General features: G+C 43.2%; 1 protein-coding gene across 2 annotated transcripts in view; it reads right to left on the bottom strand.

Annotated features, from left to right (window-relative positions):
* The window catches only part of LOC113447767 (chemokine-like protein TAFA-5), a 28031-nt gene extending 11824 nt beyond the window's left edge, over positions 1–16207 (bottom strand). Inside the window, exons 1-3 of one of the 2 annotated variants that reach the window (XM_026718144.2) lie at positions 14142–16125; positions 3711–3863; positions 943–1070 (exon numbers count right to left, since the gene is read on the bottom strand). In XM_026718144.2, coding sequence (XP_026573929.1) covers positions 943–1070; positions 3711–3863; positions 14142–14238 — 378 coding nt within the window. In that variant the 5' untranslated portion in view covers positions 14239–16125. Of the gene's footprint in view, positions 1–942; positions 1071–3710; positions 3864–14141 lie in introns of both variants that reach the window. The other variant, XM_087929649.1, reaches the window with a different exon arrangement.
* Between the last annotated feature and the right edge of the window lie 1053 nt (positions 16208–17260).

The following is a 17260-nucleotide window of genomic DNA, read 5'->3' as shown; positions in this document are numbered from 1 at the left end:
TTTACACAATAATCCATTTCTGGATTTCCACCAAGCATTCTTTTTCAATGGCTTCAGCGGGGGAAGGGATGTATTTAATTGTTAAACACCTGGGGAAATGGAACCTCTGTTTATTCACAATGTACCTCAAACTATGCTGAGGAGTAACTCCAAGTCAAGATAGGTGCCCCTCCCAGAGAAGTAGGTCATTCATTTCTAGGCCAGGGAACATCTGAGAAAGCTTGGTCTCCCCTTGGTCTCTCTCCCTCCTTCTACATAAAAAGGGCAAAAGAGTCATCTCTGTTTTCCCGCCAGACTTTCTGAAATTTGCCTGAGGAATTTCTGAGATCTGCACTTAATACAGATCCAGTTCCTAGTAGCACACATGAAGATTCTTGCAGGAATTTATTTATTTATTTATTAGATGTTTTTATCCTACCTTTTTATTTGATAAGTAACTCAAAGCATTGAACATACCCCTCCCTCCTTCTATTTTCCCCACAATAGCAATCCTGTAAGGTGGGTTTGTGAGAGACTGACTGGCCCAAAGTCACCTGGGCAGCATTCGGTCCGAAGGTGGGATTAGAACTCACTGTCTCCTGGCTTCAAGCCTTAGGTGTGATTTAGACTTCTGTGCCAATGTACGTCAGGGAATGTATTCTTCTGGTATTTGTCCATGGCTAGTATTACTACATGTAGGACCTTACACCTGTTGTGGGCCTGGATAACCACTTACTCTTTGCTGTCATCTAGTAGTCGCCCCAAATTTTGTAGCACATATCTGGGACAACCCAGACAATCTGTAGCACAAATCTGGGACAATTAATACCATCTCTAAACAAATTTGTTTCTTCACTGTATAAAGCACACATAACGTATTTCCGTCTACCTGCAATACACGATTTTCTGCCCTTCTTTGGCTATTTGCTGGGTGGGATGAAAGAAGTCAGGCAGGTTACTTACCGTGACTGTTTTTATCCGTCCCAGTTGCCTAGTACAACTCCAGCCAGAATGGTTGATTAATAAAGTGCATTGCTCTCCTTCATCACAGGGCTCCATCCCACACCACTGTTTGTTAACAATGATCTGGGCTGCCGGACACCAGCAGGGAAGTCAAAGAAGAAGGAAACATTGAAGGTGAGAAAGGGAAAGAAAAGAGAGGAAAGAAAATTAGGCACACATTTAACAGAATTATCGATAAAACATGAGACTTTCTAAAGCCTTGACATTTATTTTACAGTGCAAACCTCCAGTTGAGCCAAACTGAGATGTCTAGGAATTGTAGTCTGAAAACATCTGGATGACCTCAAATTTGGGGAAGCTCTCATCCTTCCAAATGAGACTCTCTGGTCCCTGCCCCCACACAACCGCTGCACTTCTGGGAAGGGATTTCCTAGGATGGAGCTAGAACAAACCGAGAGTTAAGACTGCAGGGCTCTAAGCACCACTCTCCAGAACAGAATGGATTCGTGCTAAGATCCCTTGGGATTCTGCTGTGGGTTGTTGTTGTTTTTTTTGTTTACCATTGAGAAAAATATTTCAAAAGAGAGACGCCAACTGTACTGAGAAAAAACCAGAAGCTGTGAAATGGGAAAAATAGCAGCGTGGAGGAGCACCGTAAAGGGTTAAATGCAGAGCTGCAGAACAGGGATTACGTCTATGGTGCTTTCTGCTGCAACTCCTTCAAATATGAGATAACTACCACCTGTGGGCTCAGAATAGCCTTACGTTCACCATACATATTCACCCACTCAGAGGCCCTGTATATTTCCTCCCCGCCACCACCCCACATAGCAACACTAGGGAGCATGTTACTGTTGCACAACCACAGCACGTAGCAACACAAGATAACAGATGACTGTATCCCAAAACCTCAGGAAAGCATCCTGCGAGGCCTGGAAAAGAGCTTTTTGCCATCACATATTCAAGTCAGTAATACTGGCTGCCCACCAGCAGTGAGCAACTTTGGATCTCTCCAGGGCTACATCCTCCAGGAGTAAAGAAAATGTGGGGAGAGGGTCTGTGTGCCAATAGCTGATGAAGCCAAAGCAAGCAGACTTAAGTGAGATTGGCTCATTCTTTCACTGCTTCTTTTATCACTGACGAGTGAAAGAGGGCAGAGTAGATGTTTTTGATCCAAAGTCAGGGTTGCCAAAGGCTTTGGAAATTAAGCTGCAAGAGACTTGATAGTAAGTCAAGAGCCACATGTGGCTTTAGCAGCTCAGGTTGTTGACTTTTGAGTTAGGCAGTGGCTGGGTTTTCTGCAATCACATGTATTTCTTTAATGCTCCACAACACATTGATTCAGAAGAAGCAGAGTTCTGCTTGTTTAGGAAGGAAGGAGGGAGAAAGTGCTCTGCAGCTCTCTGAAAAAAATGTTTCCTGGGAATTCTCCAGATTAGTCAGAGGGGAAATGGAGGAGACCTCAGGGGAAAGGGGACCAAACCAAGACGGCCTTTCTGTCAGAAATGGGAGCCCTTCCACTCATGGAAAAGCTACTGGAAATCACAATCCAGCTGCTCCATTCAACTATTATGGTCATAGTCATAGCACAGAATCTATACTCTTTCACAAAGCCACATTCACACCCACACAATCTTGTTTGGGCATCCCAAAATAGGAAGAACTCTGTGAGAACTACCAATAAGAGCCGCCGCCTTTGACCTCACTCAAGAGGATTGACCTCACTCCTGTTGAAGATTTCCACAGATAAAACAGAGGGATCTGCGGGGGGAACCCTTTATGGGAGTGCTTGCAAATACACTGCTGTCCATACACAGAAACCCTAATTCTTGCTCACATGGGACACACAGAGATTTCCCCGTGCCCACCGACCCCAGATATCATGAGGCTGGAGGCTCCTATTCTGAACACCTTGGTAGTGTTTCAAAGGTCAAGAGTCCCCCTTCAGATGAACACCAACCCCTAAACAAGCATCAGTGAACTATCTACAATGACGGGCTGATCAAAAAGAAGTTGTGATGTGTCTCGTCAGTGGGAAAGAGAGGTCTTTCAACTAGAATGTAAAGTAGCTCTGCAACAAGCAAAAATCTCATGAATGAATATGCCAGTTGATTTTCTTGAATTGCAATGTAATTCCAGAAAAAAAAAATCTGTACATTTTTGCATGCATTAGTCTGGGACTTTGTTGTTAAATCTCGTTAAACACTGCCTGATTTCTTTTTTTAACAGAATGATCTAATAACACAAACAGAAATCTGTCTCTGCCAACACCAATTTGTCTATTGTTGGACAAATAGTAACTGTTATAAAAGATTAAGGGCAATCGTTTAGTTCCAAACGTGTCCAAACACTGACAAAGGAACAGTTTTTATGGGTCCATTTTAGTAAGTGCCTTGATCAAATCCAAAGGCTGGGTACCAACTCTTCAAAAGGTCACAGAAGACAAATGCCCCATCTCTTGTGTTGATTCGTGATGACAAAACAACCCCAAACCCAGTTTTGTTTTGTTTTGTTTCTCCTTGAGTTACACTAACAAAACTCAATATTTTTCTAAACTTTTAATTTCTGGGAATGCCCCTAGCTTTAGCTCGAAATGCGGTCTCCAGAATGGAAAAGCCATCACAGATGCTATTAAGTTGCTCTCATAGACCTTCATGGGTCCCTGCAATATGTCTCAGTCACTTGTATCAAATTGCTGGTCCTCGTGGACCAGATTGATGGGTCTTTGGTGCAATTAAACAAGAGTGAAGGCAGCCTTACTTTCTTACCATCTACACAGGCAGGTTTTGCTTTCGTTGTTCCAGCAACTTGTCCTCTTCGACAGGCACACCGTGCTGTCTGTCGGGCAATCATCCTTTTGGGATGGCTCATATCTCTATCCAGGGCTGTGATCTCACATGTCCCTACCTCGAGCTCCTTTCCTGTTGAGATAGAAGACAGATTTAATCCCTTCACACACAAAGATGCAGGAAAATAATGCAGCCTGTTTACTGGAAAAGGAAGTCAGGAGCTTGGACCCTGGATCCTAAGCTAAAGAGAGTCCCTGTGGTGGCAACAGCTCTAATTTATACAGGTGCCCCAGAAAAAGATGGCAGGCAACCAATTCAATTGAGTAAAAGTTTTCTAATCTTACAGATGGGAGTCCAACAAAATCACTTTTGCAGGCATGATGAGCAAGTACACTAATCGACTATACAAAATTGTATCAACATCTTCTATATAACTTCTGCTAAAGGATGACATTGTGTACGTTCATACAAATTCACAGAACCCCCCTAGGGGTTGTAGAATTCAGCACCTTCTCATGTAACACATTGGTATCCAGGTATGCCTACAAATAATTCTTGCAATATCACCAAGAGAATTGCTGTGCTGTATTTCTTTTATTGGCTGGGAGGATATGATTATTTCTAAGGTGCTGGGGGTTCTGTATGCTCCCACACTGAGAAAAGTGAGCCCATTCAAGCTTGGCTTGCTGGCTAACTAACCTAATAAACTCTCCAACCTAGCCAAACAAGAGGAAATTCCAAAGCCATTAATCTGCACTACCGTGTTATGATCCATGTTGCAAGCTTTATTTATTTATATATTAAGATCATGTCTTCCTTTACAAGGCCAAGGCAACATAGATACTTCCTCTTCCAATTTTATCCTCATTAAAAAAAGTCTAGAATGATAGTTGCCATATTAGAATTTAAGTATTTCAATCTTAGTTTAATACCCCAGCTATAATATCATCTTTTGATATGAGAAAATACTGAAGCATTTTTCACCTCTTGTCTTAGAGCCACAGAGTTTGAATTTTAAAGAAACATTAGTTTACCATCATTGCACAACTCACATTCTGGTTCAGCCTTCATAAATCCAAGTTAAGGTTTGTTTAACCACAGCTTGCCAAATAACAAAAAAAGGGTTGTATTCATGCAACTAATTAAATCATAAGTTATGTTTTGCAAACAGTTATACCAAAACCAAACAAACATTTTTGCAATTCAGTGTGATATGAGAAATGGACTACTAGATCCTCAGTTAGAGAACCACTTTCAGTCATATTGACACTGTTTTTTTCTTTCTTTCTTTTATCCCACCAAAGGAAGTCTATGGTAGAATTGGGCAATGGCAAAGCTTCCTTGTGTTAATATTCATATTTTCCATATTGGTTTCTTGCTTGTACAACACGTTGGCCAGATATTGCTTCTTATATTATTGACTCCCTAGACCCGTCTTCTTGATTAAAGAAGAAGAAAAATCACATGGATTTGTTCAACAACTGTAGATATTATTGCTAATGGCCTGCTATTAATTGCTGTTTAAGCACAAACATTCCTTCCTACAAAGGTTACACAATCTGACTAATAATCTATTCTGGACTATAACTTTTTTGATAACCTGGTCTGAATTCCTGCCATATTTTGGCATGCTCTATATATAAAATATTTGAAATACGCTCATACTATATTTATACCCTGCCCTTTTAAATAGGTTCAACCCCTTATCTGTTTCCTTACTTCCCCTATTTAGGTGAGTAGCAACAATTTCTCATTTCTTCAGTTCTTCTTCAATGGCATTTGAATAAAGAAAACATACGCAATCACTCCAATTTATACAGGCATATATGGCAGCCTCTTCATATTTTTTTGAATTGTAATATGCACATTCAATGTCTGGCTTGCTTCTTCTCCTAGAACGAGTTATTTGTTATCTGAATAAGTATATCAGAGAGGCCAAGACATTTCTATTAGAACTACATTTGCTGGATGTGATTTACCGTGCTACCTCTTCTTTTTATTATTTTTCCTGCTTGTGATGACTTAGGTCCCGAAACTCTCCAACTGTGCTGTGCTACTGGTATCATAAAGGAATATATTCATCATATCTTGGATTTTCCTATGCAACAAGGAACCATGCCCTCCAGCATCAACCTGTTGAGCTGCCTGCCTACATCATTCTTGTGAGGGAATTTCTGTAATCCAACCTTGCAAAGAGAACGAAGGGATGGATATGTGGTGAACCTCAATTGCATGTAATTGTACAGTGAAGCCTGTGCTCAGTGGCTTTAGCTCATCAGGCCCTAGTGCTCTTCTTGCAAAAGCCTTCAAAAACCTGATTCTAAAGAGCTATATGTGAAGGGTGAATTGGATTTGGGTGCTATCTACTAATTTGCAGGGCATACAAAACCTTTGTTAGACCAATACTTGAATATAGCTCATCTGTCTGGAATCCGGACTGTATATTGGACATTGATACAATTGAGTGAGTCCAAAAGTATTTCACGAGAAGAGTACTACACTCCTCTGCTCGTAACAGAATGCCCTATATCACCAGGTTTGAAATTTTAGGCATGGACAACCTTGAACTACACCACCTATAGTTAGACTTAAGCGTAGTACACAAAATTATCTGCTACAATGTCTTACCAGTCAATGACTACTTCAGCTTCAGCTGCAACAATACAGGAGCACAAAACAGATTACAAATTCAATGTAAACTGCTCCAAACTTGATTGCAGAAAGTACGATTTCAGCAACAGAGTGGTCAATGCCTGGAATGCACTACCTCACTCTGTTGTTACATCCTCTAACCCCTACTCCTTTAACCTCAAACTATCCACTATTGACCTCACCCCATTCCTAAGAGGTCTGTAAGGGGTGTGCATAAGTGCACAATCATGCCTACTGTCCCTGTCCTATTGTCCCCATTTATTTGTACCTATTACCTCTATTCTTACTCATGTTTATACTTATACCTATTATCTTGTAAGTGATTGACAAATGAAATAAATAAATAAAATAAAATATAGTGACAGCATACAATGTTTTCTCTATATCTTTCTAGTTTTGTGTCTGAAGTCAGACACACTGGCCATTTGGGTCAGGGGAGAGGAATCTTTTAAGGGCAAAGCAATGTGTTGGGGGCTATACAGGAAGAGGAATGTTTAGTTTGGGATGATATCAGAGTGTGGGGCTAAGAACTTCACCCTGATGATACTCATGCGTTTTCTCTCTTGTGTAATTTATTTCCCTTGCTGTGCACAACAGGCAAGGGCCACCCTCCAGGCAGTGTTGACTGGAGAATTTTTAATTCTGCTCTTCATCGCATTCTCTTTCTTCCAGCTGGTAACTGCTGAGCTGGATCATGGGCAAAAACAGGTGGTGCTACTTCCTGGGGCTTTATAGTCCATTTCAAGAGCCACTTTGACCTCGGTACAGCTTGCCAACTTCAAGTTTCCAAATTACGATTTAACTTATGATGACCAGATCTTTAATGATCTTTACAACAAGAACCAGGAATAGGAAGACATTCCCCTTCCTCCAGATGGTTTAGACGGGACAGGAATGCTGAAAAAAATTGTATCTGTACATAGCCGTTGCTCACTGTGAGTATTTAAAGAAGTGCTATAAAATGCCCAGTTCATGGATCAAAGCTGTGAGTGTCTTACATATCATTCAAGAAATGAAAAATAAAACCCTCACTGTTCATGATGTGCCCATGTTCTAAGGGCCTGAGATATATTTGTATAGTGCCACAGACTGGAAAGATACTCTGCAAAAGCTTAGCAAGAAAACATAACCAGTTGGCTACTTTCTTCAACAAGAATAGTGTTGAAACCAAAGTTGGAAGAAAGCTGCAAACATTCTAGTTCAGTGGTGGAGATGTGCCAATAGTCATTCTATCTTCAGTTCTTGGTCTCTATAGGCTGGGTTGAGAAAACATTGATATCCCAAAGCCTTAAGGAACCACAGCCAGTCAATACCAAAAATCATGGGTCTGGTTTCAATATTCCTAAAAAATACTGAAGACAAAAAGTATAAACTGTTCTTCTCAGTGTTTTTATTTAAAAAAAAACGTATGCAGCAGTTTATTTCTGGGCTGTGTACAAGCACTCAGTTGAGTGGGGTTTTTTTCCTAATACCTTTTCCACAATGCTTGTGCAGACACTTCAAGGAACACTACCCAATTCAAGTTCACTAAAGGCCATGGAACAGTATCTAAAGAAAAATGCATTTGTAATTATATCTTTCCAACTACTTCTTGCCTATAAGTAGATGTTATAGAAGATATGTACCCTTTGAAACAATTCAGAAAGCAGAGGGGGATGAAGGGCAAATCAAAATGAATGCAGAATTAAGAACTGAGAACCAATGGAAAAATTTGAAAAATATTGATTAAAAAATGTAAATGCTTCCATTCCTTTAATTGACTATCTAAAGAATGAACAAAGTACAATACGTTACTATTTTTAACTGATGACCACCAGATTTGGGCTGTAATGTTCAGAATGACCTCTAGAAGGCAGCAAAGAGATACACTGAGCTGTAACTCTTTTCTGCCATCATCTGGATATTTGCAGCCAAGATGCACTACTCCCAAACCACATGAAGCGAACATCTTCCACACCTGATATCCTTTAGACGTGTTAGTCTACAACGTCTACCATATGCTATTTTTTTTAAATGACGGCAGCTACAGTCCAATATTGTTAAGAGTACTGCATCAGATTGAAACAGGCAGACTTAACAGATTAACAGTTCTTGTAAACATGAGATAAGTTTAAGTAAAATCAAATCAATGGATAATTTGCAATCATGTTTTTGATTTGCAATGATTTAATCAACAGAAACTCAAACAGAGCCAGTTTGGTGTAGTGGTTAAGACACTGGGTTAGCGATTGGGAGTTCCACTCCAACTGCACAAAGCCAACTGGGTGACTTTGGGCCAGTCATTTTTCTCAACCCCAGGTAGGAGGCAATAGCAATCCATTTCCAAAACCTTGCCAAGAAAACTGCAAGAACTTTTCCAGGTAGTCCCCAGGAGTTCGGTGACTTGAAGGCACACACATACCCAAACCTGTGTTACCCCTAAGTCACAAGCATCCATAGTTATGGCCTTTCAGATGCTGACTTGTATATAAACATCCTCCCAATGTGTGGCTCACAGAGCCCAGAAGATATCATGCTCTGCCTGTCTGCTGAACGATCATTTTGCAATTTGCTTAGCCTCGCCAATATTATGCTCCTGGGCTCTGGTTGGTCTATGCCCCAAGATAGTAGTAAAAAGATAAAGCACATCCTTACAAAACTGAAGTCTTTCCTCTGCTGAATCTGATCTAATCAAGCCAGAGCATTGGAACAGACTAGACACTTCATGTGGGCCCAACTTGTATAATTCCAATGATAATTTGTTTCTCATTTAGAACAGACATTAAAATTTTGCATGTCTGCAGTTCATGTCTTGTACCTGCGGGGTCATAAAGTGTCCTCAAAAGTAGTTAGCAGTTTTGGTCTCGGAACGCCCCACAAATCTAATAAAGGAGTAACAACAGTGGTCTACTTTGCAAAGGCTGAAGAAGGGAGGGACATGTTTTCTGACAAATAATATTTTTGGAATTCAGCAATTTTTCTGATCTCTGCTAGGATTTGTTTATTGGTAAGTGATCAATCTCTTCCTCTACCATATCTACCATACCTCTCCCATTTTTCAAATTATCAAGGTAATCAACAGCTTCCAATACTTTCACCTGCTGAATTTTGTATCATCATATTAGCTCTGGAACAATCATGACACCTTTCAAATATTTTGACAGTCAAACAGAGGTTTGGATCTGTATATATTTCACAGATTTAATTCAAATATTTCTCCTCCGTGTTAGGATAATTTCTACTTTTGCTTAATATTAAAGGCTTAATTTATACATGATTACATTACATTAACATGAAATATCTACATAGACTCTTATGTAGAACAAAAGTGCCAGGCCTTTTTTTTTTTTTTTTGCATAGTACAAATTTATGTACATTTCACATTTGACTAAAAATCTGAATCTGAAGTCAATGTACATTTCTTAATGCAATTAAAGCAAACTTAAGATTTTATTTAAAAATCTGCCAGATTTCAAACTCTGAACTTATTCAAATTGATAAAAACAAGGGATGATTGCCACAGTGGTTATAGTACAGGTGAGATACAAAAAGGTGTTGCATTTAACTGGATAAAATGTTAAAATTTAAGAGAAAGTTGATCAGAACCCCCTGCAGGAGAGGAGAAACAATTGGAACCAAGGTAGAGAATTTCTGTGGAATCTTAATGGCTAAATTAGCTTTTAATTAAGCAAACCTAGAGGCCAAACCGTAACAAAGTAACTCATTAAGGTGCTGCAGTATTATAATAAATGTGTGGTGCTCTTTAGAATGCCATAAGGCTGTCTGTTGTTAAAACATCATCTCTATTGGTTTAAAAAAAAGGCTATTACTAAATTTTTAAAAAATAACAGCATCTATGCTCAAATTATTAGGCTTTTCTTAACAACCAGCATTAGTATATCCACATATTCATTATCTATATATCCACGACAGTAAATGCCATAGATTTAAAACGTTTGGCTTTGCAGAGTGGTGGGGCTATGTTGTTATTGAACAAGCTTAAGTGTAATATTGACTTTTCCCTGCCACAAAACCATAGCAATGAAGTGCAAGTAATTTGCACCTTGGCTGCTTTGCAGATTGCCCAGCGAAGGAAGCTATACAGCAAACAGCCTTGTGACTTATAAGTGATTTAGGGTTCTGGCAAGGTGGCAAGCAAGTTGGCACTGCCTTGAATCTTGCATGCCCGAGGCTAGCTTTGAACTCATAACTATGGTTTGATTGGATAAGCTCTCATTCTTTGAATCATTGCATAAATATTTAGCTACAGTTGTTAAATTGTGATATAATTAATGGATCAACATGGATTTGCAAATCTCCTGCATCCTTGTTTGCAAGAGGCCCCTGTTTCTGGGCTCTCAATGGGATATTTATGCTGACAGCAATCTTTATAGGTTTCTGGGGAAGTAAACATCAGCTCAAAATTGCTTCTGCAGTTGCTGGGGCTGGCCAGACTGTTATGCAGTGTAGAGCTGGGAGAAGGAAAGAGGGAAGCCCAGGAACAGATCAGTTGCTCAACAGGGCTTGTGCTTGCTCCCCAATGGGATTTTTCTTCTTTCTGCCCCCTCATACATACATATAAGAAATAAAAAAAATAGAAAAGCTGCTTATTATTACATTCCTAACTTGTTCTGATAATCTGGTCCATTCCCCATAAGGTCATATGTGCTAGAAATTCTCTGCAGCCAGTCACTTAGACAAAGGCCAAATCAGAGGACTGAATGCTTTATACTGGCTTTCTCCAACTCAGTGACCTCCAATCCTGGCTATTTGTAGTTGGAGTGGATGAATCTTACTGTTCAAGAGCAACTGGAGGACACCAAGTTAGGGTGAAGTATGTCAGTGTGTTGTGAAAAAAAAGAGTAAAGACTGAGAGATGAAGACTTTGTCAGAGAGAAAAAAAAAAAGCCTTTTCCACATATTAATGGGATACATGCACAGGGGTATTTTAAACTAGACACTTTAAGCTTAATAATAAACTTGTCATGCCCTTTGGCAGTCGGACTCTGAGGGAGAGAAAGAACAGAGACAGGGAGTGGAGGTGTGGCTCCAGAGGTTGTGAAGGAGGCTGGGGAAGTCAGAGGAAGAACCAGGCCCATCCCCTATGCATCCTAGGACACACAGGGAGGAACAGAGAAGGCAACAACTTGGCTTATGAGAGAGGAAGCGGCCATGATCCTCCTCATTGGTTGCAGCTAGAGAGACTAGTATATAAGAGAGATGATCACAACACAGTGTTGCCAGGAGCAAAGTGTGTTTTATTTTGGGCTGAAGTTATCTTGGTTGGCATCCTTCCAACAGACTGTGCCTTGTTATCTCCTTGAATTTGGTAATTACTTATCCTGGTCCATTGTGGAAATTTCATCATTGCAGTTAGTTAGGGTTTTTTTATTTCACTTCTATCTGCTCATTAAGTTCGGACTGTATTGCTTTCTTTTGAAGACTACTTTTGAGTACTTTTTATCTTCAACTGAGAATTATTGAATAGTGGGGCTGAGTTGGAGGCATTAAAGGACATTTATTTACGTTTTGGATTTTGTTACGTTTATCACTCCGGGTCATCACAAAGCCCATTGTTTATTTCACCCTTCCCCAATCTGGCTCTCCTGGATGGGTTCAGATTTCAAGGGCCAAGAATTCTAGCCAGATTGTGTTGGCTAAGAATTCTGGGAAGTGTCATCTCAGGGCATCCAGAGGGCCAGGTTACAAAAGACTGGACTACCCTACTGTGAAATAGAATTCAAATTTATAACATTGAATCTCATATTAAATCTCATACTCTGACTTGGAGGGAGTTATATTTGCACTGTAGTAACAAGTAGAGATATTGATAAAACCATAATTTCAAACTTACAATTTCAAACTAGTAACCAGAATTAGACCCTTACCTTGGAATGTAAGAAACTACCTTATGCCAGCTTAGATTATTGTTCATCACATGAACAATTGCTGCTATTAATTAATAGCAGCTTACCAGGCAGAGATGTTTCCCCAGTCATTTCTCACTATTTGAGCCAAGTCTTTGACCCTACAAGCTAAATATCAATGGAAACGGGATTCATGATTTAACAGGTAGCAGAACCTGGGGTCATGGAACCTTACATCACAATTTTCAACTGCACAGAGATGTCTTTTGGCAAAAATAAAATAAAAATACCATGGTTCAGGCCATGCTGAATTTGAAACAGAAAGAAAGTAGGAGTCAGAAAGAGAAATTGGCACCTCTCAAAGCCAAAACAATGAGAAAGCCATTTGGCTAGACAGATTTTTTTTTTTTACTCATGTCTGCCTGTCTGCTATGATAGTAAAGCCTGGTCTAATTTTTAAGATTTCTAATTTGCAGATTCCCAAACTCCTGGCCACATCACTCACAAACCAAGGCTGTTCAGAGTACACCCTTCCATAGACACTGAGCCTTGATCAAGCACAAGTAAGGTCTGTGAGGATAACCTTTATTTCTGTGGGAGCCTAAGCATCAAGAGATTCAAACTGCAAAGTTTGTCTAAATGTCAAGGGATTCAAAACAGCCTGAAGAGAAACCTACTTTTTTACATTTCTACAGCATCATACATATAAATATGGTAGCCTGCAATGTTATAAACAATAAAAGCATTGTGAATTTACTGCAACCATGATGGCAGGAAAATTAGTCTGATTCAGGGAAAATGCAAATCCACAAGTCTAGATTAGGCATGCCTCATCTTAGCCTTCAATCATAGGAGCTTTCCCCTTCATGTTCCTTGAAACTTTCCCTTTTTATGATTGTGTATCTGATTGAGCTATTTTTGGTTTTTCAAAGCTAGAATGGTTATTTTCATCTCTCCCTTATTGCTTATTGGTCCTTCGAGTTCAAAGCCTTTCCAGATCTAAAATGTATGTTCCTTAGATCTTCTGCCAGGTCACAGATAAGCTGAGTCCATCAGTATTTAGTTGGAAGCCCCAATATCTACTGTCATTATTCTTTTCATCCTAATACCAATACAAAAAACCTGTGGGAAAATAAATTATTTATTTTCCTTTGAAATTTAAATTGTAAAATGGCCCAGCAAAAGGTCTGGGATCACTTGAACTGTCGCTCCTTAACTCCCTAAAGCAACTTTGAATGCAACGGAATGTCATTGGCCAAAGCAACCCATGCAGTTTTTCAGTTGCTTTGGCTCACCTTAGAATCTGTGCTTTTTGTTTTGATTTGGTGAACATGAGGTCTTAATGGTTGCCCAAGCGGGGTCCTAATGCCATAGTGCCAAACAAAGTGTTAATATTGTAGCTAGTTTGTATTAGCTGAATTTTATTTTCTATCCTTCTTTACTTCTGCTGCCTTGGTAAAATATCATATCCCTGACATTTTGCCTGGGGTGGGAGCTAAATACGACTTCTGTCTTCTCAGAGTCAAGTCCTATTGCTATTAAATATACACAGTGCCTTTGTAAAACTGGAGGAATGGGATGATATTTGGCCCCAAGAAAGAGAACAGATCCATAAAATCTATAGCCATATATGATCTTCGGGTCTCACTCTTGATTTTTAAATGTAAAAGGCCCCAATGTATAGATTCATTAGTTATACTTTAAGGGTGCCTATCCTCTGGTAGGCAAACTGTGCCTGACTCAGGGGGGAGGGAGAGAGTGTGCTCCATGATAAGATCCTAGCCTCATCCTGAGCACTTCCAAGTGAAGCTTTCTGTGCAGGCCTTGGAGGGAAAACTGGTGGAAAGCTCATTTCTGCAAAGGCACAGGACAGAATCAGGGCAGGCGCTGCATGAAACAGCTCTGAACTTACCTTCCTTGGGGAGATGGCAGTACAAGAGCCAGAAGAAGAGAAGACAGCCAAGTATAGCGATTATCCTGGTAGACAGCTCTCTCCAACCGGCCAGCATTCTTATAGAGGTTTCCCCAGATGGGCCACCAGCAGGGGCCAAAGGAGTGTGCGCCCCACTACAAAGTTCAGCCTTTTTCTAAATCCAGCTGTAAGAGGGTGTCTGTCTGGCACAGAGGAGATTCTGCCCTGGCTGGAGCACAGCTGCATTCCCTTTCAGGCAGAGCAAAGCTGTAGGCAGCAGCATCAGGCTTTCCAGAGAGAATGTGCAGGTCCAACTGCAACTTCCTAGAGTGCCCGGCTGGGTTATTTAGGATCGGGCGCTTCTCGCTCTACAACCCAGGGGTACCAGAAGTCTTATTTCTTTAACAAGGCAGAGGCTCCCCCCCTTTTACATCTTATCCTCAACATCAAGCTCCGCCCTCGCTGTAGCCGAGAAGCGGGTTCGGAAATCCCGATTTGCACCAGTTAATTGCTTTAAAAGTAACCCGTTGGGGGTTGCAGCTTTGGAGGGACCCCGCCCCTTTCCTTGGGACCAGCCAAAGTCCCGGCCGTGCGCAGTTCGGTTCTTGACTTGTTCGGTATCTTTTCAACAACCGCAGACGCCGTTTCTGCTGCTGCTGCTGCTGCTGCTGTTCCCCTTCGCCGTCTGGCGCGGTTTGCCAGGCGCAGTCTTCGACACCACGGTCTCCCCCGCAAGAGCCCACCCGAGAGCTCGAGTCCCCGCCTGCGCCGCTGCTGCCTGCTCGTCCGGCCTTCCTCGGCCGCAGGGGAAAGCTTTCATCCTCGGCTGCGGGGGAAGCCTGGGGGGGTGGGGGGGGAGGGCAGAGGAGCGGAGCCTGCCAGCAACAAGCTCCGACCCCGCACCCTTTGGGACACACAGACACACACAACCACACACACAGAGGATCTCTCGAGCGCTCTCGGCCGCGCGAGTCGCCTCGCGTCGCGCCTCCGACTCCAGCTACCTGTGGCAAGCTCTTCTCCTCTTGGATCCGACCGGGCTCCCTGCAACAAACAGCGACCTGCCGGGGTGGAGAATTTCTTCGATTCCGGTTTTTTATCTGGGAGGAAGGCGAAGTATGGGGGTGCGTGCGTGCTAAATAGAGAGGCTGGGAAGTGTCAGGAGCTCAAACGGGGGGAGAGGGGGGGCTGACGGCCCCCTTCCCCTCAGAAACAGAGTCTCGCCCCTCCCTCCGATACTTTCGGGCTCTCCGCAGCGGGAGAAGCTCGGCCCGTTCTCTGCGACTGAGAAGCCCCCCGTTCCTTCCCCAACCAAAGCCGCTGCGGCGACTCGATTCCGAACTGTAAGAAAGACACGGGAGGAGCAGGGAGCAATTCCGGCTGAAGCTTTGGCAGCTGCCTTAGTTTAGCGCTCCCCTCGGAGGCGTCTGGCCAGCTTCGCGCCTCTGCAAGGGTGCCAGCGGGATCCCTGCTCGAAGCGGCCCCGCGCTATCGCTGCAGCTTCCCCCCACCCCCACCCACCCGACGGGTGCAGGGTATCTTCTCCTCCAGATCGCGCCGAGGAAAGATCCGGGGAAAGTTTCTGGCTCGCTCGCTCTTTGCCCGCGAGCGGCTCTTTCTCCCCGCTCGGCGCTCCGAAGCAGCAGCAGTGCCGGCCTCTCCCGGTCCGCCCTCGGTCGGCTCCCCAGACGGAGAGACCCCCTGTTCTGAATTCTCCTTGGCGGACTGTCTCCCTCCGCTTAACTCTTGCCGCGCTGCAGCCTGCCGGCCGCCCGATCCGCTCGGAGCTGCTGGTCTGCTGCCGCATTCCCTGCCCGCCCGCTTTTCCTTTGGCTGGAAGAGTCCTGCTAGGAATGGGCTTCGCGTCTTCCTCCACCTCCTCCTCCTCCTCCTCCCCTAGCAAAGGTGAAAGCCGCAGGGCATGGGTGGGCCGAGTAATGCAGCATTCCGGGCTTGGTGGTTCAGCCTGGCAGCGGAAGAGCCCGGAAGGAGCAGCACGCCTCTTGCTGGGGGTTGGCTGAGGAGTCAGTTTTTCACGCCGGACCTCCTTGGTGTGGCTGAAGGACGGCGCGTCAACTGCGGGGTTGCGCGCGCGCGGGCGCGTGTGTATGTGTGTGTGTGTGTGGAAGGGAAGCTCGGCTGGATAAAGCGCAAGGGGCACTTCTGTGGGACAGGGACGGCGGCCTCCGTGAGGTGGCTGTCCAAGCCGAAGCTAGGCGCCCACAGAGGAAAAGGGTCCGGACGGAACGCGCCTGCTCCGGGCCCGTGCCGCTTGCCTGGAGCCTGTGGGGTGGGGGGCGATGTTTCCTACTCTGGAGCCGGGGTGCGAACGATGGCTTCTAGGGACCTCCCCCGAAGGAGGGTGCTTTCCTACGCAAAAGGGGTTTTCCCCTCCCTCCACGTTCCTTTCTCGGGTCGCCTGGGACGCCCCTTCTAGTCTTCCCCCCTCCCCCAACCTGATATGCCCTCCAGACGCGACCCCTGCCGATCGAGCCAGCCAGCAGAGGCTCTGCAACCGCGGCTGGGGGACGGTGGGAGCTGCAGTTTTATTTATTTTAATTTGATGTATTTACTTTTGTCAATTGCTTACAAAATAATAGGTATAAGTAAAAACATAGTTATGAATACATGGATACATATAAGAAAAATAAAATAAAAGAAAGAATAGGATAGGGACGGTAGGCACGTTGGTGCGCTTATGCGGGCCCCCTACAGACCTCTTAGTTGTTCAACGCACAACTGCTTCTTACTTAGATTCTTTCGGGCAACTCCTGTTGCAGTACAGATTGTACTGTAGCTGTCTGCTTTGCCAAAGGAGGTCCTGTTTCCATGGATTGAACAATGGAACAAGGACATTTTTTTCAAGGATTTTGCCGGGGTGCGGGGTGCGGAGGGGCCGGAAAACAATATATCCTAAGAGAAGAAGAGAAGGGGTTTTTCCTAATGACCTGGAAGGAATTCTTGGGTTACCGGTAAACTTCAGATCTGGGTTATGTCGGTCGATTCAGTGCGTTAAGTGAGTCCTTTTTTAAGTGCAAGAAATTGGAATCTGCTCCCCATTGAATTGTGTTTCCTCTGAAGTTTCACAGCTGAATCCTAAATCTCAGTTTGTCGCTAGG

Source organism: Pseudonaja textilis, chromosome 3 (assembly GCF_049901715.1).
Source record: "Pseudonaja textilis isolate UNSWEBS1 chromosome 3, rPseTex1.2, whole genome shotgun sequence".
NCBI classification, from domain to species: Eukaryota; Metazoa; Chordata; class Lepidosauria; order Squamata; family Elapidae; genus Pseudonaja; species Pseudonaja textilis.
This window is presented reverse-complemented; position numbering and strand designations above follow the sequence as displayed.